At 38.7% G+C, this 26,875-nt stretch overlaps 1 protein-coding gene across 2 annotated transcripts; it reads right to left on the reverse strand.

The window, feature by feature from the left end:
- Nucleotides 1-83: 83 nt before the first annotated feature.
- Nucleotides 84-26,680, reverse strand: brd8b (bromodomain containing 8b). Of its 2 annotated transcripts, XM_059346022.1 has the most exons (19): nucleotides 26,627-26,680; nucleotides 24,943-25,039; nucleotides 23,144-23,213; nucleotides 22,974-23,023; nucleotides 22,741-22,863; nucleotides 22,546-22,626; nucleotides 19,994-20,058; nucleotides 18,949-19,118; nucleotides 18,071-18,256; nucleotides 17,856-17,949; nucleotides 16,823-16,965; nucleotides 14,796-15,228; nucleotides 13,791-13,828; nucleotides 13,508-13,707; nucleotides 13,060-13,152; nucleotides 12,115-12,183; nucleotides 11,029-11,314; nucleotides 5,886-5,930; nucleotides 84-2,861 (listed from the first exon to the last, which is right to left on the reverse strand). In XM_059346022.1, the coding sequence occupies exons 1-19, from the start codon at nucleotides 26,643-26,645 to the stop codon at nucleotides 2,802-2,804; spliced, it is 2,322 nt and encodes a 773-aa protein (XP_059202005.1). In that variant the 5' UTR covers nucleotides 26,646-26,680; the 3' UTR covers nucleotides 84-2,801. The 2 variants fall into 2 exon arrangements, with proteins under 2 accessions (XP_059202005.1, XP_059202006.1); XM_059346023.1 differs by lacking the exon at nucleotides 5,886-5,930.
- Between the last annotated feature and the right edge of the window lie 195 nt (nucleotides 26,681-26,875).

The following is a 26,875-nucleotide window of genomic DNA, read 5'->3' on the forward strand; positions in this document are numbered from 1 at the left end:
ACGCTGAAAAATCCCCTTAAACGATGAGATGAATGACCGTGTGGCGATGAACACTATTAAGGAAACACTCAACTCTTGACTGATTTAGGTTTAGATCAAATAATCTTTTTTATTTAACAAATGTACAACAGAACACATGATACATGTCTCAGCTACCCAAACACAAAACTCTACATTATCCGTCTCACAGGTACTCCCATCTAACACACATTACACAAACAGGTTTCTGATGCTATCTACATAGCACACTCTGGCTACATCCTAAGTGACGAGTGGGGATGCATCAATACTATTTCAGCAACAACAAACTCCACATCCTACGTTTCAGCCCATTAACACACATTACAGCCCACTATTTCACAACGAATATACTGTTTTGTTTCCAGATGGATTTTCGGATTCTCTACCTTCAAAGTACAGCTGCAACAATTATTCGATTAATCGAACAATAATCGCTTATTAAATTAATCGTCAACTATTTTGATCATCGAATAATTGGTTTGAGCAAGACAAAAGTCCAAATTCTCTGATTTCAGTTACTTCAATGTGAATATTTCTGGTTTCTTTGTTCCTTTATGACAATAAACTGAATATCTCTTTGGTTTGTGGACAAAACAAGAGATCTGAGGACGTCATCTTGTGGTTTGGGAAATTGATATTTGTCAACATTTTATTGACCAAACAACTAATCGATTAATCGTTTAAATAATTTCATTTCAGTACAGATGGGAAAAAAAGCATTAGAAACAAAGGACATTAATGTGAGGTCAATATGACTCAGCAGCTGAAAAATGTGTCAGAGTTGTATCATCATTACATGACAGAGCAGGTCCAAGCAGGAAGGGGTTTAGTGTTTGGTGAGATTGTAAAGTCTGCTGGAAAATGTCAATCTCTACATGAAAAAGACATTTCACCGCTTCCAGATAGCTAGCTTGTCATCTGGACTTTGTCAGTTTTCAGATGCATGGGCATATTTGAATGCAAAGAGACAGAAACTGGTAACAGCAGTAACACACATAATTGATGATTTAACTAAAGGCAACAGATTATTGTGACCATTTACATACCATCTGGTAGGTTTCATTTCTATCTGCATGTTATGAGGTTGATTTATGAAGATGTAATATAATGGAAGCTCAGGCCTGCATGAGGGGAGGCAGTGAAACTACAAGAAGTTTTTAAACTGGTTATGACACAATTTCAATTCAATGCTAATGCATGTGTATGATCTACATAAACAAACAAGACAATCAGCACGAGTATTGGCTTTTTCTATATACACAGGGGCATCTCAATACATTAGAATATGATGGAAAAGTCAATGTCCAGTAGTTAAAGTCAAATAGCCCCAAGTATTGAGTCATACAGTCATGGACCATACAGTCACTACACCATTGTTTTCTTCAATTTCTTGATAATAACCAAAATCAAGAAAACCATGGAAAATGTCTAGATATCAGCTCTTAAATTAAACTCTTATGAGCCATTGTTATTATTATATCTGTCCAAACAAATGTACCTTTAGTTGTACCAGGCACTAAAATGAACAAGAAATTGAAGAAAACAATGGTCATATATGTTTTTCCATGACTGTAGATGGACATACTTTTCAGAGGCCAACATTTCCATATTAAACATACTTTTCAAAATTGGTCTTTTGTAATAATCAATTTTTTTTGAGACACTGAATTGTAGGTCTTCATTAAATGTAAGCATAATCATTATAATTAGAAGAAATTAAACACATTAAGACATGAAATGTTTCATTCTGTGTGTAAAGGATCTATATAATGTGTTATTTCCGCTTTATGAACAGAATTACTGACATTAAGAACCTTTTTCTATTTCTATTCTAATTTAATGAGATGCACCTGTACTTATTCTTAATGCCGGTCCCGCAGATCCGCAGAGCCTGTTTACATTTTGTAGTTAATGGGCCAAAACAAGCAAAACCACTGGTGCATGTTTTGGCCAACTGATTTGAGCATTTTGATCCTGTACTTACAAAAGCAGACATACACAACCAGTTTAATACAATCATCAGATTTTCTTAATTTAGTCACTCTTGTTCCATTGAAATATATACATTTGATTTTAAAGTAGAAAATCCAATCCAGGTCATTTGTAGATGTGACTATAATGTTTTGATCAAACTGATAGAAGACCTGGTTCTGTCTGCTGTCAGCCCAACATGCAGCACTAGTTGCAGTTTTAAATTTGCTGTACAGTACATTATGATCCACCACGTGGCCGTCCAGGTTGTTGTTGCTGTCTCGTGTTTTGTCAGCCCACAGTCTGGTGCAGGGCGTCCACGTGGACAGATCACTAGTATTAATGCATCCACGATTCAACATGATCAGACACGGTGTAGTAGAGCTCAACCCGCTGCTCATCATTTGATCACAATCAAACTTTTGCTGGTGAAAATGTTCTTCTCTTCTCTCTCACACACAGTTCTTCGCTGTTCCATGTCAGCAGAGGGAAATAATGGACTACTGCCTTTGCTGGTGAAATGATACTTGGGGGAAAGTGGAGTGAAATCCCTCGGTGCGGTGCATAAACCAATCATATGAGCTGGAGAAGAAGAAGCTCTGTGCAGCTCTCTCAGACACACTGACATATATCCACATATATCCTCGTCTACGCCAAAGTACAGATGAATTAGTGTGTATTTACACACACACACACGCACCAGGCACAGAGAGACTACACAGTCCTCTTCAGAAAACAACCAAAGTGACCAGCAAGTGTTCAGCTCCAGCTTCTCTGAGTGACTCTTGGTCTCAAAGTGTAATTAAAGTCTATTTCTTCATTTTAAGGTCGGCCTCCATGGCACTGCGGCGACCCCTGGTGCCTCCGTCCTGCAGCAGAGAGACAGAGGAGGAGAACCAGGAAGGAAAAAAGAAGGAGAGAGAGTACCAAAAAAAGAAATCATATAAAAAGGTCAAAGGTCAGTTGGACAGAGTGACGGGAGGCCCTGTGGTAAGGCCTCCTCACGCGATGAGCTCCGCACAAAAAACACAGCACAGTCCACCTCGGAAGGCTTCCTTCCCAAATGAAGAACAGAAAAAAACGATAATGATCAAAAAAGGAAGATTTCAAAGTAAAAGAAGGAGAAAAAAAATTAGAAACATGCAGACACGGACAAATGCACATCAACAGAAAAACAGGAAACCGGCATGGGGCCATAAACCGAAGGTCGACGGAAGCTTGGTGATGAAAGGTTACTGGAGTCTGTGTGTGTGTGTGTGTGTGTGTGTGTGTGAGTGAGTGTGTATGGTGAGGATATTGTGTCAAAACAAAACTTAAAAGTTTATGAGGGTGACACAGACATGTGTGTTCACAAATGTGTGTATGTGTGAAAATGTCAGAGAGAGGAAGAGTGAGAGACAGAGAGGCTCTTTAGTTGTTGTGTATACCACACATCTATACAGGCTGAGCTGTAAAACGTGACCCATTAGATAAGTACTTTGCACGAAGAGGAAAAACAAAGAAACAGTCTATATCGGGGATGCGCAACTGGAGGCCCGGGGGCCGCATACAGCCCGCACCCTCACTTGAAGTGGCCCTCAGTACAACTACATGCATTTGAGCATGAAATCTTAAAAGTGCATTGAAAAAATGCATAAAATTGCTTCTTGCAATTAATGTTGGTCTGCTGTTATTGCACTGGAAAAAAGAAATCACAGTAAGTGGTTATTTTTTATTTGCTTCAAACCTTTTATATTCCTATTTATACTGGTAAACATGCATTTGAGCATGAAATATGTTAAGTTACTGCACTGTAAACATATTTAAAATTGCAGTTTCATCATATCTGGTTAAGTGCACGGTCCTATATGTGGTAGTGTCCATGAAAAAGCATTTAAGTTGCCCATCCCTGGTCTAAAGTCTGACATTTCTCATCATGTTTGCCTGGCAGGAAATCAAAAGAGAGACTGGCTCAAGTTATTTTACCAGAAAGATTTCTGAAGGTTTATGTCTGAGCTCTTCACACTGGTGATGTCACACACTTCTGTGCACCAATCAGGATTTAGCAACATTTGAATTTTCCAGGTGTGGGCTTGTTGCTTATGTTGCTAGGCAACTTCTGTCATACCTGATCAAACCACACCCACTTAGTCCTGATATAGCAGCCTGGAGTTATTATGTGTTGAACTCTAAAGTCGCTGATATTATGGAGGATTTTATTTCTAGCTTCAACTCTGATTGTTCCTTATTTAGTCATGATGTTTTTGTGTTATAAGCTTCAAGTCATATCACACTTCAAATAAGGAAAAATAATGAAACTATTTACATTTTTAGGGATGTGTTTCAGTCATGTTAAATACGAACAGTTTTAATTACTTAATTGAATATTTTTATTTTGCTCAGAAATATAGCTGCTGCCAATAGCTAGTTCAAAACCATGCGAATATTCTGAGGTGCAAAATTCAGACAGGAAGTGATGGATATAAAAATAGAGTAAATTGACTATATAAAGGGGTACTGTCAGGAAATGTATATTGGATTTGATCCATACAAAACGAGGTAAAGTGATTTTTGGTATTTGTCTGGTGTGGACGTGATCCTCATGGTGTAGAGTCTAGGCGTCTAACTATTTTGTATCAGTTTTTTATATTACTATTTCATCTCAACTTTGTACATGGATTAACCGTTGGTGCATCATTTAAAACACACAACTTCCCAGACATCTGGTGAACAGTCATTCATAAATCTGGGTTGTGGATAAAAACAGAGAAGTTATCACAACACACCGATTGCATGGCCATATCAATTCAAAGCATGTTCTGATCTGTGATTTTTTTAAATTTTATCTCTGACTGTGTATCAGTACTCACTGGACTGAAACACAGCTGAGCGTTCAGTTCCGTGGCCGTACGTCAATAATCCAAAGAGCTGAGAATTAAGTTGGATAAAGCTTCAGTTTGCAAACTGAAAGTTGCAATAACAATAATAAAACACGCAGAAATACAAGGGAATTAGTTTGAGCAAAACTATCTTACTGTATCAAACCTTGCTAGCATAAATTACTAGTTTAATTTGATCCAAAACTTATTTAAGCACAAAACACATTTAAATATGAAGATTAGTGTGAAAACTAACCTCATGTCTCTTCAGGGGCTAAAACATAAAACATTGAACTCCTTGACATTATCTTTACAGTTTAATCTCAGTTGAGTTAGTTTTACAATCAACGGGAAGTCTCTTTTCGTCCTTTCAGAATAAAATCGTCCATTATCAAAACAGGTTTTTACATAGTACTGTATATATATGTTTTATGTTGCCCGTGTATGCATGTAGCGAGTAATCGATTAATTGATGGTTATAGATAATCGAGTTGGCAGGTTTCTTTCAAATGCCCGTCCCTGATAGTGATTTAAACCATAAACTCATGTTTCCTGAAGTAATAAATCAAGTCAGAAGAAGGGTAATTTTCCTATTGACTTATATGTAAACCGACTTCATTTTGCAGCCAGTGGAGTCGCCCCCTGCTGGCCATTAGATAGAATGCAGGTTTAAGGAGGTTGCTCCAGAGTTATCAGAGGTCTTTGATTCACGTCTTCTGCTGTTTCTTTGTGAGTTTTTACTCCTCAAATTACACTTGCACTAAAATTGCTCAAAAGGGGACTGTTGCTGTTGCAATATTAATGATCAGAAGCAATTGTAGTGGTTATATTTCTTATAATCACTTAAATTCTAATATTAATATAGAACTGTTTTGTTTTCTTTAAAGAAGTGAATGAGAAAAAGAAGAGAAAAGAGATGAGAGGTGGAGACAGATGTGTACAGAGTGTGTTACGTGTGTGTGTTTGCGTTGAGACAAGCATGTGCGGAGCGTGGCCTGGTTCTGGTGAAATCTGTGGGAGAACCTGAATACTTACAAAGAGAGAGAGAAGGAAAGCAGGAGAGGCCATTGGGACACTGTCCTGTAGGAGGACAAACATTGGAGTGAGAAAGAGAGAGAAAAACACACATGTGCGTGAGAAAGCAAGTTTCATACAAGTCGGCGTCAAACACAGGAGCACGCAGAGGAACGGCAGCTGCACGGCACATACACAAACACACAGGTATTCATACAACACCAGAGACGCACAGTCCTCTCATATGCAGATAGTAAACAGTCTGAAACAATAAAGGCAGATAGAAAGGCGTAGATAAACAGGCATGTACATGAGCAAGCAAGCACACTCGCAACATGTCTTACAGTGGGCTCAAAAACAGCACATTACTGCTCCCATCATGGCCACGACGGAAAATATCACCACTTCATTCAGTCACACTACTTCCATGAGCTACAGCTGCTATTTTCTAATATTATCTGTCTCATTTCCACTTCAGGGGCTGGATTCACAAAGCATTCCTAAGAAAAAAATGCTTCTTAAGTGCCACTTTTTCTTAACTTTGCTTTTAATGCAAAAATTAAGAAGATTCAGTATTCATGATGAAACTTATCTTTTCTTTAGTTTTTTCTTAACTTACTTCTTAAGTTTTTTCCTAAGATAGAACTTGAGAACAAATAATATTCTTGAAAACAAAGTTCTTAGATATCTTCTTCTTATTTAAGAGTCTGAAAACAGCTACAGTCTTTGCATGTATTTACTTGAACAAATTGACATTTATTTGATTTATTTAATATCTAGTATTTATTTAATATCTAGTTTAGCCCTAAACAACAAATTTTGTTCACTGTAGTTGGTCAGAGTAGTTTTTTGTGAATGTATCACGTAAAGCTTATTCTGGCAGTTGACAGATAATTGAAATGTCTTTTCAGTCTGTGTGACATGTCGTTCCTAGATTACACTACAAGGTAATCTTAGGAAATCACAGAGGCAGTTGTTGTATTTGATACTCCTTAAATAATCACTATTAACATACACAGATAAAAACGTTATTGTCAAGCAAGTGATCTTCAGTTAAAAATCTAAAAACGTCCTAAGTGAGAAAACTAAAAACCAGACATAGGACAATTCTGAAGAAAAAAAATTCTTAGGAACATGTTTGTTTTTTTCTTAAGAGCATAGATTAAGGAACTCCTCTTGTTTAGCAATATGGGTAGAGAATTTGAAATTAAAAAATATATATTTCATCAGCTCGCTTTCAATTTCAAAAATGTATATTTAAATGTACTTCTATATTTTTCTTAAATATTCTACCTGCTAATTTTTGGTCTTACACTTTTATATTTGAATGTCACGTTACATATGTCTCTTTTAAATGCTTTGTTTTGTGTAAAGCACTTTGAATTGCCCTGTTGTTGAAATACAAATAAACTTGCCTTGCCTTAAGTTTTATTTTAAGAACACTTTTGTGAATCCGGCACCAGCTTACTGTAGATAAACAGCTGTTTAGAATATTTAATACATTTGTGTAGCCTTTTGTCAAATATACTCTGTAATTTAAACCACATGCAAAATTCACCCACACTTCCTTCTTCCTGAGAAAATGTTCCCTAGATAATCACCGTCTGGAACTGACAGTTCTAAATTCCATGATACTGCAAAAATGCCATCAGACATACACTCAAGTCTCCCGCAGTCACACGGTTCAGAGAAACTAACACACGCACACAACGGCAAATATGTACATTTGTTGCACACAGACAGGCAGAGAGACAGACAGACAGCTGAGTCAGTGACAGGCAGGTGCAGACAGACAGAGGTTAGTGAGGAGAGGTGCAGCCAGCATGCAGGACATGAATCAGCAAGAATTATTCCACTGAAGCGAGCCGAGAGGAGGAGGACAACTGCACCCAGTTGACCGAGTTGACCGGGTGTCCTAAATGTCCTGTGTATTCAATAATGAGTGTATGTCTGATGTGAATGTAGATATATTACATATAGACGGTGCCAAGTGCAGAGCTTTAGGGAGATTGGCACACGTGACAGCCTGCATCACTGAATCTGCAAAGTCACACTGAAGTATTCACATCTCTTACTTCAGTAAAAGTACTAATACCACACTGTGAAATTACTCCACTACAAGTGAAAGTCCGGCGTTCAAAACTTACTAAAGTACCAGCATCAAAATGTACTTAAAGTATCAAAAGTAAAAGTACTCGTTATGCAGAATGGACCCACTCAGATTGTTTTATATATTCTAAATATATTATAATTGATGCATTTATATAAGCAGCGTTTACATTTTCTCAAGGTAGTGCTCATTTAAAATACTTAATATACTGCTCTGTACTTAAATACATAGAAAAGTCTAATCATTTTAAATTGATCATGTTTCATGTTAAATATCGACCTGAAAAGTAACTAAAGCTGTCGTTAAATGTAGTGCAGTAAAAAGTACCGTAATTACCTCAAAATATAGTGAAGTAGAAGTATAAAGTTACATAAAATGGATACTCAAATAAAGTACAAATACCTCAAAATGTACAGTACTTGAATAAATGTACCGGTAGTTACATTACTACTGCTATAGGCATTATATGTTATATACACATCAACTGGTTACTGTAGCACCCTTCAGTTAAAGTAAGCTTTCAGAATCAGCCAAAATGAGAAGAATAACCCCGTGCTGAAACTGCAAGAATTGTTTTTTTTACTTGCATGTCTCACACAATAGATAAACTCTCATTTTAATCTATGCAGCAGTCTGTACAGGCTCCCATCTCACAGCATAACCACACATTTATTTAGGCTTCAGGTCTATTTTTTCAAAGAGGCTAATGCCCATGAAAACACTGCTACTTTACCATATCACTACAGTTAACCACGTATCTTAGGGTTTTATCATTATTTTTCCATTGACCTTTAATTTTTTACGAAATAAAATGGTAATTTCTTTACATTAAAATGTTTAATTTATCAATGGTGTAGGCCCAAAGGTATTTGTACTCTTCAGTTGAAAAAATGCATAGCTTACTTATAGCATTAAAAAATGTTTTCACATTTTAGTCAACTTAAATGTGGATCATAGCTTACAAGAGTCTACACCCTGGTGCCTTAAGCTCTACGTTTTTTGTCATCTTTGAAGCTAGTTTTTAGTTTTCCATAACAAGCCTAGCCTTCGATTCCAAATTTGCACTTGGGTTCTCGCTACATTCTGACAAAATCATATTAATAAATGTTCAATATGACCTATTGGTAATGCTGGTAGACTAATTAAGACTTAGAAGGCTGTTTCGTCTTCATTATAAAGCTCTAAATAAGGTTTGTGGCTCCATTCCAACATTTTTTGTCTCTTTTTGGCCAACAATGGCTCGTTTTGAAAAGGTCAATATAAATGCATTTTTAGTAAAGTATAGTTCATCCTTTCTTAAATTTCATCAGAGGGGGAAACATTGTTGAGTGTGAGATCCTCATCTAGTGGTCAAAATAATTACACATATAAATGAAAAGTGCACAGAAAGTTTGGCTGCTCGCTGCTTTGAAATGCTCAGACAGCATGGAACCAGTACAGACCGTTGACTGTGTCTGTTCAATGTGTCTTTTCAGACACTCTTCAAATTCATAAAGAAAAGTAACATGGATAACACAGATGTGATGTCCTAAGATATATTGTTCAATATAATGTCAAGTAAAATTCTTTACCGAACAGTTCCTCCTCTAATCTGAAGCAGTTCTGCTAAGATTTATTCGTTGGGACGTTAAAACAGAATGCCATATTTTTCTAATCCTATATTGAAAACCATACAATATATTTAATGTTCAAACAGATTTTTGCAAATATACATTTTGGTTTCTTTGCATTCTGTTTTTATTGACGTTTTACGCAGCGTCCCAACGTTTTTGGAATCAGGTTGTGAGGACACAACACACATTCCTCAGTGATCAGTACAGTCTTAGGATCAAGTATATCATGTGTGAGTGATGCATCAAGAAAAAGAGTTTAAAACACAGGCGAGTCAATCCAAAAACCACTCATTTGTAATAAAACAGTGCTAATAATCCATTAAATAGTTCAAAGGACATAAATGTCAGTAATCAAGACATGTAGAGCAGTAATGGAGTAGCGATTAAGACAGTTTGGTAAAAGAAAAAACACTGACAATATGGTCGATACAACAAATGTGAGACTTGTCACAAATATCACCACGTTTCTCTATTATCGGCCTACATTAACCTTCTGTATTTATTTTATATTATATATGTCATATACCACTTATATATTTAAATATATTTATTCATTGATGTTCATACTGCTACATGCAACAACCTATTTAACCTATTTAACATGGTAAAATGTATTTTATCCAATGTACAAGATCTGTCAAATGCAAAGTAGTTTCAGGAAAACAAACCATCACAAAAATATATATTAATAATAAATGCCAAATAGCAGAAATATGTGTGTATATAATGTGTAGAGAATGTATATATCTGTCTTATTTTTTATATTCTTTATTCTGTCTTCTGTATCTATGTGTCTGTATCTTGAGCTGCTGTGACAACTGAATTTCCCCACTGCAGGATAAATAAAATCATATCTTATATTATCTATTAACAGTAACTGTGTAACGTCTCCATTCATTTCTTTTAGACAAACAGTTGTTTTGTTGCAGGAATTGTCACAGATTGTCCTCTAATTCTAAAGCTGTACACAAATAAATATTCAAAAGCCTGATATGATTTCACTATTTCATAAATAAAAACCTTCATAACTGTATAAATGGGAAGTGTTAAGTTTCGCTCTCTCCACCTGTAAATACTTGCATTAAATAAAGCCCTGCACAGCCACACAGCTGTTTCCAGTTATTCTAATGAAACCGTCTTGTCTAGTTTAAGTTCGGGGTAGCTGCTGTAGTCAGGGAGCGTCCTGAGATAACTCCAAATATGATACAAAGTGTTTCATAAACACAAGACGATTCTTCTCACTGAGTAAAAACACCTGATTGAGGCTTCCAAGATTTATAAACAGTAACTCAACCATTTCCCAAAATATCTCCCGAACTCACTGTTGATATTTTGACAATTCAGTTTCAAATATTAACAGTGAAATTTTGGCATTCAGTTATCTTTAAACGGATCTTTAAAGGAAATCCTAGTTTTACCCCACCCAAGTCACCCAACCCACCTTCTCAGCCGGCTCTCCTGGCTTACGGTTTCCCTCCCTGCCGCGGAGGCTCTTGGCGGAGATGGCGCTCTCCGACGTCTGCATGATGAGCTGGGTGGCCAGGAACTGCTGAACGTGCTCCAGGACGTCACGCTGCATCTCCAGCGCCATGTGGTACACGTCGTGGTCCGACGAGTTGTACATGACGGCGTTCTGAAACATCAGCATGATGTCGCGCTGGAACTCGGCTGTGGTACGGATCACTCCGGACTCGATGTTCTTCTTGATGGCCGACAGGTCCATGGGTCTGCAGCAGGAGGGAGACGGGTTCAATAAACTGTCCATTTACCACCAGCTATCAACATTATTCACAGCATAAACACGGCCTGAAGAGTTTATTTAGGCTGCAGGGTCTGTTTTTACAAAGTGGTTAATGCCCATTAAAACTCTGCTACATATTACTACATTTAACCATGTATCTTAGGGTTTTATCATTATTTGTCCATTGACCTTTGATCATTTTCTCCTTTATTGCAGATTAATGATTGTATATTGTCTAAGCAACATTGAAAAGTGTGTGAGATCCTCATCTAGTGGTCAAAATAATCTAGTGGTCAAAATAATTACAAATATAAATGAAAACTGCACAGAAAGTTAAATATTATTCACTATTACTGTTATTACAAGTTTATCACTGTTTGCTGCAGAGAAGAATTTTTGTTTTGCATGAACTCACTAAATTCACTACAGTTTCTTATAATACGTATGTGTCCATGCTGGGGAGGCAGCATCAGACACAGAGATGCAAGGTTGGACAGACTGGAGGAGGTGGTGGAGAGATGACCTGTCAACATGTTCCAGGCCATCCTGAAATACCCAGATCATCCGCTACACAAAACCTTTAGGGACCAAAAAAAACTGCAGTGGACGGCTCCTCTCTCTCAGTTGCAGGACGGAGAGATTCAAAAGATCCTTCTCTCCTACAGCCATCAGGCTGTCTCACTCTAACAGAGATTCTACCAGACTAACTGAATTTACTCTCTGGGATAAATAAAGTAATTTTGAATTTGATTTTGACTAAAAAAGTGCTTGTGTGCCTGTTCTTACCTGTGGACGATGCTGTGGTAACCCGGCGCGATGTCATCTGACACAGGCTGCAGGAAGACACTGGCATACCTGAGAGAAACATGGATTCATCAAAGTGCAAAACACAAGATCAACTGTCTCTGCAATGCTTTTGTTCCAGACCAGACCCTGTTTCCCTATAAACTCTGCATGCAGTTTATTCCTCAGAAGAAGCTTTAAAAAACAACTATTTTATTGCTTACCGAGGTTTGTTAAGGTGGAAAAAAATGAAAAAAGCCATCTGATTTTTGCAACATGGGCAAGAAACTAATGCTATTTTGCTCCAAATCCCTGTATTTTATGTTAGCCAAAGGCACAAAAAAGCAACAAACTGCTGAATAAACAACTAGTAGACTTTGGAATCCAATCCAGATTTAGCCTAATTAGAGAGTCCCACTTATTTATGAGCTTGTTTCACAGATCTTTGGCTGCTATCGGATATTTGCTATGATAGTATCAAGGCTGTTAGTATCACTGAAGACACTAAGGTCATGTCCTTGGTATTGTTTCTGGGAATATTCTTTCTGGGAGTTTTAATTTTCGGAGGAGTTCACATTATATGGTTATTCATTACACATAGTCAGGATTTGCACACATCTTCTTTGTAGGCAAAAAATCATTAAACAAATCCTACAGTACTGTATATTACTATTCTAATGCACTGCAGCCTCCTCCAAGGTTGTTGTGATTAGAAACACTTGACTCTCAGCTGCACCACTCTCTACTGGGACATACAGCTCACTATCCATGCAAACATAAAGGATGCATGGAAGTCAGCTGGCAGTGACGTTACCTTGTTTCAGATCTAGTTTTGTACGTGACTGGAGCGTAAATGAGGCGTAACTGAGCTTGACTGCGAGGTATTTCTAAAGTATTTTGACCAACAAAGACTTTGCATTGTTGTTGAGGTATTCCAAGAAGCTCCACCTGTGGTTGGCTGCAGCTCTCCACACCAGCATAATGGCCTTCTTCCAGATCTTCTGGGCCTGCACTGCCTCCTGGTCCTCGCCACATGTAGATCTGACGCAGAGAGAGAGAGAGAGGAAGTGAGGAGGATAGAGGGCAAATAAGGAGAAGATTGGCAGAAGCAGAGGAGAAATCACCAGTGGCAGAGAGGCGAAAGCTGTTGGAATTTTTATGTCAGCAGGCAGAGACTGCTTAGCTCAGAGAAATGGAGCCTTAATCTGACTCAGAGGTCGTGACCTGAATACTCATGATGAATGCCTGCTAAGCTCTGTCTAGTTTTAAAGTAGCATTTCTACTAAAATGCTTTGGTAAGGGCAGGGGTTATCTTAGGACGCAGCCCTGGATTCACGCAGGCCACTGTGTATAACCCAGAAGACAAAATGTTTTTATGACACACGAGGACACTCACAGCTGGGAGGAAGAGGCCGGGCTGCTGGCCAGGGAGTCTGCCGTGTAGCGCTGGGAGGGGGGGCCGTAGCCGTCTTCACTCTCGCTCGCTGCCCGCTCCACCTCAGACAGATAGGGACCCTCACCCTCCCCACACTCCTCCTTCAGCTCTATCCCTTCCTCTGGGTCACCCTCACTCCCCGCCTCCTCTTCCTTCACCTCCTGCATTCCACAGCAAACACAAAGTGAGTAAAATGATTTTTAAAAATGTCAACCATGTGTGTATGTGTGCATTAATGTGCTACCTTTGACTCTTTCCCGGACACAGAACTGTCCTCGGAGTCTGTGGGACAGAAATGAGAAGAACGTTAGAAAAAGATAAATATGTAAGCAGCACATCACCCCCACCCTCATCCACCTTCACTGGCTCCCGGTTAAATCACGCATTAAATACAAACTCCTCCTCCTGACCTATAAATCCCTCCACGACCTCGCCCCTCCATATCTCACTGACCTCCTCCACCCCTACACACCACCCCGAAACCTGACATCCTCTGACTCAGGTCTGCTCATCATCCCCGCACCAAACTAAAAACTTGTGGGGCTCGTGCCTTCAGCTCCGCAGCCCCCACCCTCTGAAACTCTCTCCTGGCCGAAACCTGAAATGCTGCCTCCCTGGACATTTTCAAAAAACTTCTCAAGTACCATCTCTTCAAAAAGGCTTTTGTACGGTGGCCCTGAGAGCTCATAGTGCTGCAACGTAAGAAAACACATGCAAATTGAGAAAACATATTCATCGATTTGACAACAGAAGCGCAGCATTTGAACCGGCGACTCTCCAGTTACAAGCCTGAATTCTAACCTCTAGGCCACGGACTGTTACGTTAGCACATAACATGAAATTATATGTCCAGACATGTGCATGGACAAGTGTCCTCTGGAAACACTTCTGTTGTGTTGTGATCTATTTCCAGCGCTTTTACTTATGGTATGGTGTTGTGTTGTGTTGTGGTCTTTGCATCGCCTTTTCTAAATGCTGCGCTTGTGTTGTCAAATTGATGAAGATGTTTTCTCAATTTGCTTGTGTATTTGCACGCGTTTTCTTAAGTTGCAGTTGCTGTGAGCTCTCAGGGCCACCATACTTTTGGACTCAATTAACCCCCTCAACCCGTCATCAGTGTCCATTTTGTAAGTCATCCTATTGTATTGAAAAGTGTCCTTGGGTTACTTGAAAGGGGCTATAAAAATTTAAGTTACTAATATTTTATGATTGTTATAAGCATGATTTGTGTGCGTGTGACACCACCCACCCAGGCAGGGCGGGTTGGGCTCCGGCTGGCTCCATTCCTCTCCTTCACTCTTGACAGTCGCTTGAGTAACCTCCTTCCCCACCGCCCCCTCCTCCGCAACCTCACTCCCTGTCGCACCGTCGTCAGAGGTAACAGAAGAGGTGACGTCACTTCCTGTCACCTCGGGTCCCTCACACTTGAGCTGTTGCTCTCTTTTAATTTCTGTTTGAGTCTGGGTCTCTACGCCTGCAGGAATCAGGGCTGACATGGCAGCCACATCCTGAGGCTCCTGTGTGGGATCAGAGTCTGGGACGGCGGGTGCTGTGTCTGAAGCCTTCAGCTCCTGGGTCTCCCAGGGGCCGGGGAGGGTGTGTCCTTCTGAGACAGTATCTTCACACAGGGAGAGAGCGGCTTCCACTGCTGCAGCATCCAAGGCCTCCACGGAGTCATCGACCTGGGAGGAAGGAGACGAGAAGACCGAGAAAATAGGGAAGAAATACTGAATAATTTGCCATCCTGCAAATGTTCCGCTACATTGCCAGAAAGATCTGTGCCGGCTTTTCGCCTTAGGGCGTTTATAGTGATCCCGCAAAGGCGTGACTTTCGTACCCTTTCATAGAGCAGTCCCGTGTCGCGGAACGAGGTGGGAGGAGACGATAGTGACGTGCAACAGAACAGTACATCACAGTAGCACAGTGCTAATAGGCTACACAGTTAGCTATTTAGCAGTATATTATGTATGTGCTGCAGCAGTATGTGTTCAGTTAGCGACCTCCGTTTGTTTACAACAAGCATGCCGGTTTGTTTACGATAAGCGTCAGACACTGTGCACAGGTAGTGACGGTGGCAGCAGTTGTTGTGCTGCTAAACATGATTCGATGACTGTGGGAGGTGCGTGTTAGACGTCACACGCGACGTCAAATATTCCGCCTTGCCGTGATGACCCGTTCATAGGGGTCCCACTTCCAACAGTCCTACCAATTTTTCACCACTGTGACTACCTCTGGAGGTGGAAAATTGGTGGGATCTTAATCCCGCATCCCGCTTCAGGCGCGTTCGTAGTGGAGGCAAGACATTACAGAGCCGTAAATGTCCAGGCATGAAACGGCACTCTGAAAGGGGCTAATGTTACACAACATAAAATATGTGATATGGCATCTGAAATATTAATTACCGGTAAGTGAATTCTATACTTCTCTAGAGAATGTAAAACTTGTGATAATCAAAATTTATCTAATTTGTGCCCAGTCTAAGAATTCAAAGTCTGGTACTTGAAGATGTTTAACTCTTGCAATTGCTCAGTCATTAATACATTACTCCTCCACATAGTGATGCAGTAATACGTTTTCTATAGCTTTCATCACAAAATCAGACACTTCAGTCTCACATAATTCCCTATTGCAATTGCTGTTTTGTTAATACAAACCAAACATTCCACATTTGTCTCTCTCTCAAGTGACATAACTAAGCTATTGTGACAGGTATTCAGTTTAACTACATCACCAGTGATGAAGGTCCATTTTAGCGAAATGTCTACAGTGCAGTTTCATGAATTAGTCTCATGTTCCAAAACAAATCTGCAAGCTGTTTAATTAGGCCCCGGTATTGACAGTATCAGCCTTGCTAACATCATCTCAGCATGAAGAAAATGAAACCAATGGTGACATTTAGTTAGTTTTGGACTTTGACTGAAGAGCTCAACTTGTGTTGGAATCATCAGGAGAATTGTAACATTAAATGAGTGGTCGCAGAGCACTAACACCAATAAGCCTACACAAGTGGACTTTGGAGCAATAAAAGTTAGACTGTATAGGGGTAATCATTACACCAAATGTTAAATTCACACCCTAATTATGATGGCTAGCACATGCTAAAACAACTTTATCAGGCCGAGTAACAGTGCAAAGCTTCATATGTCATATGAACCCGTTGAGGTGATCATAATCAGTTATCATAACCTTACTGGAAGAGTTTTTTTCCTTAACACATGCATCAGATCTAGATAAATCTAGTTCATGCATCCCTAAGTAGATAAAAACAGTATGTACCTTTTCCTCTATGATGGCAATGATGTCTCCTACAGTCTCCAGATCCAACTCTTCCCCTATGTAGGACACAGCCACGAGGTCCTCTTCTACCAACCCCGTCTCCTCACCAAGCTCCACCTTCACTGCGGCTTCAGCTTCACCCTCTGCAGAGACACACAGAGGAGTCAATAAGAACCAGTAGTGTGACACGGTAAACTGTCAGTGGTTATTAGGTATGAACCAAATTAGGGATGGGCATTTGGAAGAAACCTGACAACTCGATTTATCTATAACGTTAAAGATCAATTTATCGATTAATCGCTGCATGCATACATGGGCAAAATAAAATATATATAAACAGTACTATGCAAAAGCCTGTTTTAATAACTGACACTTTTATTTTGAAAGGATGAAAAGAGACTTGTAAAAGAATTGTAAAACTAACTCAGCTGAGATTAAACTGTAAAAAAAAAACGTCAAGGAATTCAATATTTTATGTTTTAGCCCCTGAAGTGGCATGAGGTTAGTTTTCACAGTAATCTGCATATTTAAATGTGTTTTGTGTTTAAATAAGTTTTGGATCAAATTAAACTCAGTAATTCATGCTAGCAAGGTTTGATAGTTGTGACAGTAAGATAGTTTTGCTCAAATTAAGCCTATTGTATTTCTGTGTGTTTTATAATTGTTATTTCAACTTTCAGTTTGCAAACAGCTTTATCCAACTTAATTCTCAGCTCATTGGCTTACTGACGTACGGCTGCAGAACTGAACACTCGGCTGTGTTTCAATTCTGTTTATGCAGTACTGATACGCAGTCAGAAATAAAATTAAAATTAAAAAATACACAGATCGATTAAAAATTCCACGTGATCGACCAAATTCTTAACAACCATTAATCAATCATCGATTAATTATTCCCATCCCTAGTATCTAGGACTTTTTTTTTAAATGCCACTTGAGCTGAGCTGCTTCCTGTGAGTCAGGTGAGTCAGAGTAGGTAACAACAACTGTGTGTATTCATGTGCATGCAAAGTGTTATGCAGGGTATATTTACCTGTGATGACCTCATGACCAGGTGGTAAGGCAGTGGCTGCGGTGGCCGTCTGTACTCCATTAGTGAGGCTTCCAGTAGAGTCTCCCTCCCCAACCTGACATCAATGAATACAAGAATAACACAAAAGTGAGGTTTCAAATTGGTGTTTATAATTTTCAGTTGCTGGTATTCTAGTATTTTTGGATGTTATGAATGTGAGCTGAGCTGACTCTCACCAGGCGGGGGCTGGCAGAGATCAGGTTGCTTTTTTTCAGCAGCTCTGACAGAAGTGGTGAGGGTGGCGGCGTGGCCTTCTGGGCTAGGAGCCTCTTTTGTGGCGAATCATCTACGAGAGTAGCCAGGCCTCCATCTTTGGGCCCTGGAGCATCCGTGGCTGGTAGAAACACTCCGACCCCCTGGGCCTGGCAGAGGCAGCAAAGAATCAGTGAGTGGTTGGCACATGGAGCGGCAATATCTCAACTATGTCCTTCCAGAAGGGAGCAGGGTTTGCCAAAAACACCATAATGTGAGGTGATCTTTTTCCACTGACTCATAATGAGACGAAAAACAAGTTGGAGATACAGATAGGTACTTTAGTTGAGTTCTATTACGGATTTCTATCTTAAGATATTATTGTAAACACTGGAGGTGTGAATCATCAAAGGCCCCACGGTACGATTTTATCCTGATACTTGAGTCACAATACGATATTGTGATTTTAAGCATTTGTTAAGCATTTTTTAAGCATTTTGCAATATGGTGAGTATTAATATGGATACTTAACGCCATGAATCGATATAATATTGCCACACAAAATATCACGATACTACGCTGTATCAATTTTTTTCCCCCACCTCTAGTAAACAGACACACCAGGGACCAAATATCACCAAATATGACCAAAGACCTTGATGCTTAATTACAGTATATGTGACAACTCTATAAATCATACTTCAGTGTGTGAACTGAAGTACAGTAACTTTGAGTACTAACGTGTTCTGAGAGATTTATTTCATAAAATAAAAATAAGATAGAAAATGTACTGTAAAACACACATTCAACACATTCCTCTCAGCCTTTTTTGGGGATCTGTTCTACAGGAGCATGTTCTTACAACTGAGTGGGTGGTGGGCGTGTCATCAGAGCCAACACCTCCTGTATCCATGGGTGGTGTCTGCACCGATGAGTCAGCCTGAGAGTCCATGGTGGGAGGGCTGGCACCCAGAGGAGAACGTACAGTTACACTGGGCAGACGCTTAGGTGTGTTTTTCATCGCCTGACGAGCTGTGGAGGAGAGAGGATCAGAGGGAGTTACAATAAATTAATCTGGGAGGTTTTCTAAGTGAACTTTGCTCAAAGAATGAGAAAAAGCTGCAGCATAGAAATAAGAAAATATTACAAATGAGTGTCGCAGTTGCAAATTTGTTGCTTTTAGACTTGGAAAGCCCTCACTGGAAGATAGATTTAATGCACCAATTTTACAAATTGTATATAAAATGTTGTAAATCAGGGGGGGCCCGACCCCCCAAGGGGGGCGCCAAAGATCCACGGGGGGTCGCGAAGCCCTCTTGATTTTAAGGGATGTAATAAATCTAATGTGTTAAATATAGTTGAGTCAGCATTTAATTCATTAGTGGGACAAAAACAACTAAATAAGGGGTACATTAAGTGTTTATTCATTTATTTAAATAGAAAAATCAATATAGAAAAGTCTAAAAAGCGTCGAAAAATGCTGAATATCTCAACAATAAAAAAAGAGAGGGTACCATGAAAGTCACATTGAGTTCGGCTTCATAGAAGCAATGGACAATGGGGGGGTCGCCAAAGTTTACAATGGAAAAAATGTGGGTCCCTCAAGAAAAAGGTTGGGAACCATTGTTGTAAATCATTAAGATTGAGAGCAATGTGCTGGGAATTTTATCTGTTTCTTTCCCAACAATGTCATAAAACCATAAAACATGACAATTACCATGAAGTTTATGAAATAAACATCTTGGCAATATAGCAGATATTACATATGTAAAGTGCTCATACCTGGAAATATGTTTTGTATTTGACAAAAAAGGCCATGAAATGTATTTTGTTTTTATGAAAATTCAAAGTCTCTCTGACAGCCTAAGAGACCAATGGACGGCCTTCGGTGTGCAGAGTGAACCTACCTTGGTACGCCGTTTCTGTGGCTTTCCTCTTCTGTTCTGCTTCCTCCTCCGCCTGCTTCTTCTTTCTGAGGTTAGAGTTACAAATCACACAGTTCAACAATTTGACAAGATAGTACAGGTTCATCTCAATACATTAGAATATCATGTAAAAGTCCATTTCCAGTAGTTCAAGTCAAACAACCCCAACCAAGTATTGAGTCATATAGATGACATACTTGAGAGGACAACATTACATATTAAGCATACTTTTTAAAATTGTAATGTAAATTTTAATTTGTAATATTACATTTTTAACACTGAATTTTAGGTGGAAAGGGGAGAGGGGACGCGAACCGCAAAAGGCCACAAACCGGACAAAACCTGAACCTGAGTTTACGAGGACTCTCTATGGTCGATACATTTACACACTCTGAAATGTGACGCCCGTAAAAAAATATGGCACACAGTAAATATAGTGCACTACATATTACGAAGGGATTTCAGACATGGCCTAAAGATTTATGAGACAGCTGTCTGTACAAAATTAATATGCAGTCCTGCATGTGATGTGTAGCATAACTGCATTAAGCCGACCTGCAGCTAAAGATGATGGAAAGTTACGCTGAGGGTCATTTCCTTTGGGTAATTTTCGTCATGAAGGAAATGCTGGACAAGTTTACATCACGACAAGACGATGGTGTTGAATGAAGAGTCAGGGGATCACCAGAGTTATTAAAGTCTGACTGAAATTAAATTGCATTTTTATCTCCGCCGGGCATAAGCCTGGAGGGGATCATGCGTTCAGTCGTGTGTGTGTGTATCTTCCACGTCCAGGGAAGTTTGGAGGCCTGCACTGTGAAGGAGATGTAGCTCAGGGCAGACTGGACACAAAACCAGGGGTCGGCTGCTGACTCTGCCTCCTCCACAGTAGTACAATACGTTGTTTTCACGTCCATATTTAAGGGAAAGGCCTAGACAACTCTGCTGGATGCATTATCCCATTAAAGGAACAAGGGAGGTGTGACGGGGTGTGAATTTGAACATTTTAATATTGAGAAAAAAATAAAGTAATTATATTTATGGCAGATTGCCATACTATTTCTGTCCACAGATAATCTCACATAGTACTAGACCCATCTATTCATTCTCCTTATCCGCACTCAGGTCACTTGATCCCAGCTGACACTGGGTGGAGGCAGGGACTATCACAGCCTGACACACAGAGACAACCATTGATGCTCTCATACACTCCTACGGGCAATTTAGAACCGAACCGGCGACACTCTTGCTGTGAGGTGAGTGCTAACCACTACACCATTGTGTAGCCCACATTACTGGACCAATCAGCCTAATATTTTTTGTGTACACTTAGGATTTTATGCTTTCATGGTTCTTGGAACACACATTTTTTGTCTTCATTCCTCTCAACCAGTATAGAACACATGTGCTCAACAATAAAACACAGAGTGATGCTGAGCACCTTATCTGGTCTTATTTTGAACCAAAGAACCTGCAGAATAATTCCATATTAAATATGTTCTGATCCACTAAAGTTGGCCACCATGATACTTGGTGAATAAATCTCCCCGTTTTAAAATCTTCACTGCCATTTTGACTGTAGTAAAGCTGGGACCTGTGACAAGTACAGGCCAATCTGGAATATCCTGCCCTACAAAGTCTAACTGCAGTAACTACGCAAAGGGTAAAACTGAGAAAAGCGGCTTTAAAGTATATTTACATTTTTTAACTGGCCAGCCAAACGGGTTATAGGTAGGTAAGTAATATGACATTTATTTCTACATGTATTGATGATGTCATTTTTATGCTCAAAAATCATGATTTATTTGACCTTTGAACCCAAAAACGTAGTTACTGCATTGCTGTAAAAGGTTTTAATAGTTATGATAAACAGAGTGCAGTAACTACAATGTTGTCGTCTTCTTTCAGCTTTTATATTTTGTTTTCAGTGAATAAACATTTTAAAATAGATTTTGGTATCAGTGTGTTTAAAAGTGTTTAACAACTCTATTCAAAGATGTGTGTATTTTAGACTTAATATTATAAAGAAATGTTACATTTTAGTCTTAATATAATTTTATCTCACTCTTTTACTTCATCACTATCTAGATAATAATTTCACTTTCAAATAAACCTACAATTCCTATTATTTTTATGTTTAAATTAGTATATATATATATATATATCTAAAGCAGATGGTGGTTTTGAGTTGGATTTTGTGGTTTTTATATCATTATTACTCTAAAATAAAGCAAAATTTAAATCTAAAACTTTGTCACAAGATAAAACAGACATCAAGGGGTTCCTTTTTAGTTATAACTCAATTTTGACCAAAAATGTAGTTACTGCAGTTAGACTTTGTAGGGCAAAAAAAGAAAAAAGAACAAAGAAACAACTGAGTGTCCTTTGTTAGGAAGTGAAGAGAGAAACAGCTGGCAGAGTTCTACTGCACATTTCACGTTTGTTACCATTAAGCTACAACGTACACATCTACTCTGTATATCTTGTGTTAGTGTCTGTTTAGCATCAAACAGAGGACCTGATAAGAGTCTTACAGTGTGATGTCTGCCAACAGCTCCTTCAGCTGGGAGTCCATGTGACCCGTCTGTATCAGATCCACCTCTTTCTTCAACTTCCTGTGAGGACAGAAAGCACAGGAGGGTTAACAGTCACTCCTCCCAGTCAAATTACTTTTCAGTGATCATCTTTCACGTGTGTGTGTGTGTGTGTGTGTGTGTGTGTGTGTGTACCTGTACTGCTCTTGTGTGTCTCTCAGTAGCTTTTTCAATTCCTCTATCCTCTCAGTGGTTAGTCTACGAACGATGACATCTTCTATAGTTTCCACCACCTCGCCCTTCTCACCACGCTTCCGCCTGCAACAGAGGAAGGCACAAACACTTTAAGTCACTCAATACTTCACCTGCAACAACACATAATTAAAATTCTGCCAATGCTGTGTTTCTGTCTGTATTGGAATACTGACTTAGGTGCTTCTGTGGCCTCCAGCAGCTCGGAGTATTGTGAGGCACAGTGCTGAGAAACAGAGAGAAAATGTGTTATCCTGAGGCAAGTGTTAGTCACGACCTGGGTAGCATGGTTATCCGCTCCAAACCCAAACTGAGAAAATGTTTTGCAGGTTTGTAGCTTCCTCACCTTCTGGGAGAACCAGTCAGGTGGACGTCCCGGCTCTGAGAAAGGTTTGATGGCTCTACTTACAGACACCCTGGAAGATAGGAAGGGAAGAAATACATGTTGAAAAAAACAACCTGAAAATAAAAAATGCACTCAAATTAGCCATAAATGAAGTCAAGTTTGTGATATTGTGAAAAACAAAAATCCTGATCATATATGCAAAAACAGTTAATTGTTTTATAGGTTGATATTAACATTGACTTTTTTTTCAATTTCGTAGCTTGATTGCGGACTTTCCTGCAACTGTTTTGAGCTTTGGTCATTTAAAAAAGCATTTTTACTTATTTATCTATCTTGTCTGTTATCTGTACTTTAAATTTGTATTTCTGTTCTAATCTTACAAAATGTCTATGGGTTGTCAAAGTCACTGAGGGAACTATCACTGTTTCCATTCAGACACTATAAATTGCCCAAGTCTGACCTCTAGTGTTGGGAATTAAGACATTAACAGATTTACCAGGACACAGTATTTTTCCTATAAGATGGACATAACTAGATAATGAATGTGAGCTAATATGCTCATTTTAAAAGTAAAGTTCCTCTAAAAATTACCATATCAGCTTACATACGGTTTGCTGTTTGTATTGTTAGGCTGATGCTCTTATTTTGTTAATGTAGACAGACCCTTGTTGCTGTGTTGAGCAGTTAAAGATACTTGTTTGCAAATAGCTTGTGTAGGCAACATGCTTTATATACTTTAATTTGATACTTAGATACTTTATCTTTCTTTATATGATAGAAATAGTAGTTTCTTAAACTCCGGAGTGATTTTCTATCAGTCTAACAGTCGGGCTGGGGAAAAAATTGTTTCATGTAAAAATCTAAATTCTTATCTTTGACAATTCTCAATAATCAATTTTTAAAACCACTTTCTCCCCATCAGGGAATATGTACTCTAGGGCTGGCCGATATATCAATATAAAAGATAAATTGATATATAATTTAAATGTGATACGGAATTAGACCATATTCGTTATAGTTTGTCATTCAGTTCTTTTGTAATGTTTGTTATTCTTTTCTCATATAAATATATTTATTTCGGAAAAAGATTAGCCGATTTTATTTCATAGGCTATTTTAATTTAAGATATTTTTGATTTTTTTTTAAATGTGCACTTTATGAAGCTGTTGTTATACAGTATTTATGTTTACTTAAATAAAAGGTTTCAATAAAACTACTTGTGACATGTCATATATGACTTTGACTGAACATTTGTTCTCACTTTGCGATAAAAATATCAGGATATACGTCATATATTGATATTCAGCCTAAATATATTGGAATATGACTTTTGGTCCATATCGCCCAGCCCTAATTGACTCAAATGCATGTTCCTTCTGGCAGATTACATAGATTGTACAGAAACCAGAGTTGCTGCTTACATTACTAAAATGGACAAACGAGCAGCAAGCAATTCAGCCTGTCTTGTCTTCAGTAAAGGGAAAATTGTTTAAGCTCACAAGAAGGAGCTTCATATGACTAATTCAATATACAACTTTAACATGAACAAATGTTAACTTCTGTCTTTGCATTTGTGTATTTACATTATTGCAATCAGTTGATTATATCTCTTATAATCTTATACACACTAAACTCTGCTCTTATGCCTCAATTTGCCTCATTGCTATGTGCTGAAACTGAGAACCGATTTTGAATTTATTTGTCGTCCCAAGCATCAAAAACTGTTTTTTCTTATGTACTGTAGCTACCCCATTTGTAAATGAAACAGTTGAGTGAACTGTTGTGTTGTGTTTTCTCACCAGTTTTGGTCGCCACTCCTCATCACAGAGGAGGCCAGGCACAGTTTCTCCCTGACTGACCATGGCTCTGTTGGGCCCACATTCAGTATCTTGTGTTCTGTGGAAAAAAGTTAAAATATCACATATCAACATCACAACATGTCCAGTAGAGTTGGGGTGAAAAATTGATACAGCATAGTATCGCGATATTTTGCGTGACAGTATTATATAGATTAATGGCCACCAAGTATCGATATTTAGCGTTCTGGCGCTGTCAGTATTTTCATTTTTTTTTCGGAGCCTGTGGGCTCACTTGTTGGCATATGCTGCATGTGCGTCAGGATATATTGTTGGGATTTTGTTGGAATAGAAATATCGAAATAACGCTGCAAAGTTAGGCTTCTTTTATGATTCATTCATTCAAAAAAAAAAAAAAATTCAGAGCGTTTACATTTAGTCATTTATCAGATGCTTTTATCCAAAGTGACTTAGAGGGCAAAAGGGGAACAATTAAGGTGAAGTGCAATACGAGCCATTAGTGCAGCAATAAGGTAAGACAATTCTTCATAAGACAATTCTTTAAGGAGTAGAGTTGTGGTGTAGTGCTAGGAGAGAAGGTCCTCTCTGAAGAGCTGGGTCTACAGGAGGGTTTTAAAGGTAGAGAGGGACGCCCCTGCTCTGGTAGGAACTGGTAGTGGTTCCACCAACGGGGAACAACAAACACAAAGTATTGGGACAAAATCATATTGTGGAGCCTCTACTGAGTCAAACCTCTTGAGTCGAACTACTCCTGGAAGTCTCTTACTTGTTACTGAAACACTTTATTATTATTATTTATTATTTCAGGGAACAAACTTGAGTCAAACATGAGATCCACAGAACACACAGCGGACAGATTTTGCTCGAAGATGTCCCTGTATTTTCCTTCCAACCACAAGATGACGTCCACAAACCAAAGAGATATTCAGTTTATTGTCATAAAGGAACAAAGAAACCAGAAATATTCATATTGAAGAAGCTGAAATGGGAGAATTTGGACTTACTGTCTTTTTAAAAACTGCTCAAACCAATTATTTGATTATCAAAATAGTTGACGATTAATTTATGATCAATTATTGTTCGATTAATCAAATAATTGTTGCAGCTCTACTGTCATCTCAAGAGGAGTTTGTTTTGTTTGTGTTTTTTTTCAGAGCTATTTGTTTACAGTCCCGCATTCGCCACATAACTTGTCCCCAAACAATCAGAATAAACCAGCCAGCCGACTGGAGAGGCACTGGTTTATGACTTTAATATTTTTATTGTTTATTAAAACTGGCTGCTGTTAGCCGGATTGTTGATACTAACTTGTTAGCTTGTATCGTGTTTATATGATGCTTCAAAAGACTTATTACAGCATTTCATACTTTCTGACAAGTCTCGGGCCTAAAATGCAAAATGTAAAACTGATTTAAAATATGTTTGCTTTGCCAACAATAACATATACGTTGCTAATATTTAAACAGAAGCGTTAGCTTAGCAGTGTTGATTACGGGGGACACATTCATGAGACACACAGAGCGACACGACGTAACGTTTAATAAAGCAACATCGCTGCTGGGTCCAAACAAACTACATGACCCGCGATGCTCCATTGTTCATTACAGGTTGTTTTTAGTATAAAATGACCAAGAAAATGGAAAAAGATATGAGAAATACTACTCACTGCCGATACCGCTCGCCATTTCTTTTGTGATAAGGCCGTGAGCACAACTTCCGCCGGACAGGTTTCAGTGGTACACACACATGGAACAGGGAAGCGATACTTTTAATTCTACAAATATAAATATTACCAGTTTTTTAAAATAATATATTTATTGATTTTCACAGCACACAGTGAAAAACAAACAAACACAAAGAACAAACAAAACACAACAAACAAACCAACAAAAACACAGTGAGCTATACTACACTA

This window comes from Centropristis striata, chromosome 12, assembly GCF_030273125.1.
Source record: "Centropristis striata isolate RG_2023a ecotype Rhode Island chromosome 12, C.striata_1.0, whole genome shotgun sequence".
NCBI lineage: Eukaryota > Metazoa > Chordata > Actinopteri > Perciformes > Serranidae > Centropristis > Centropristis striata.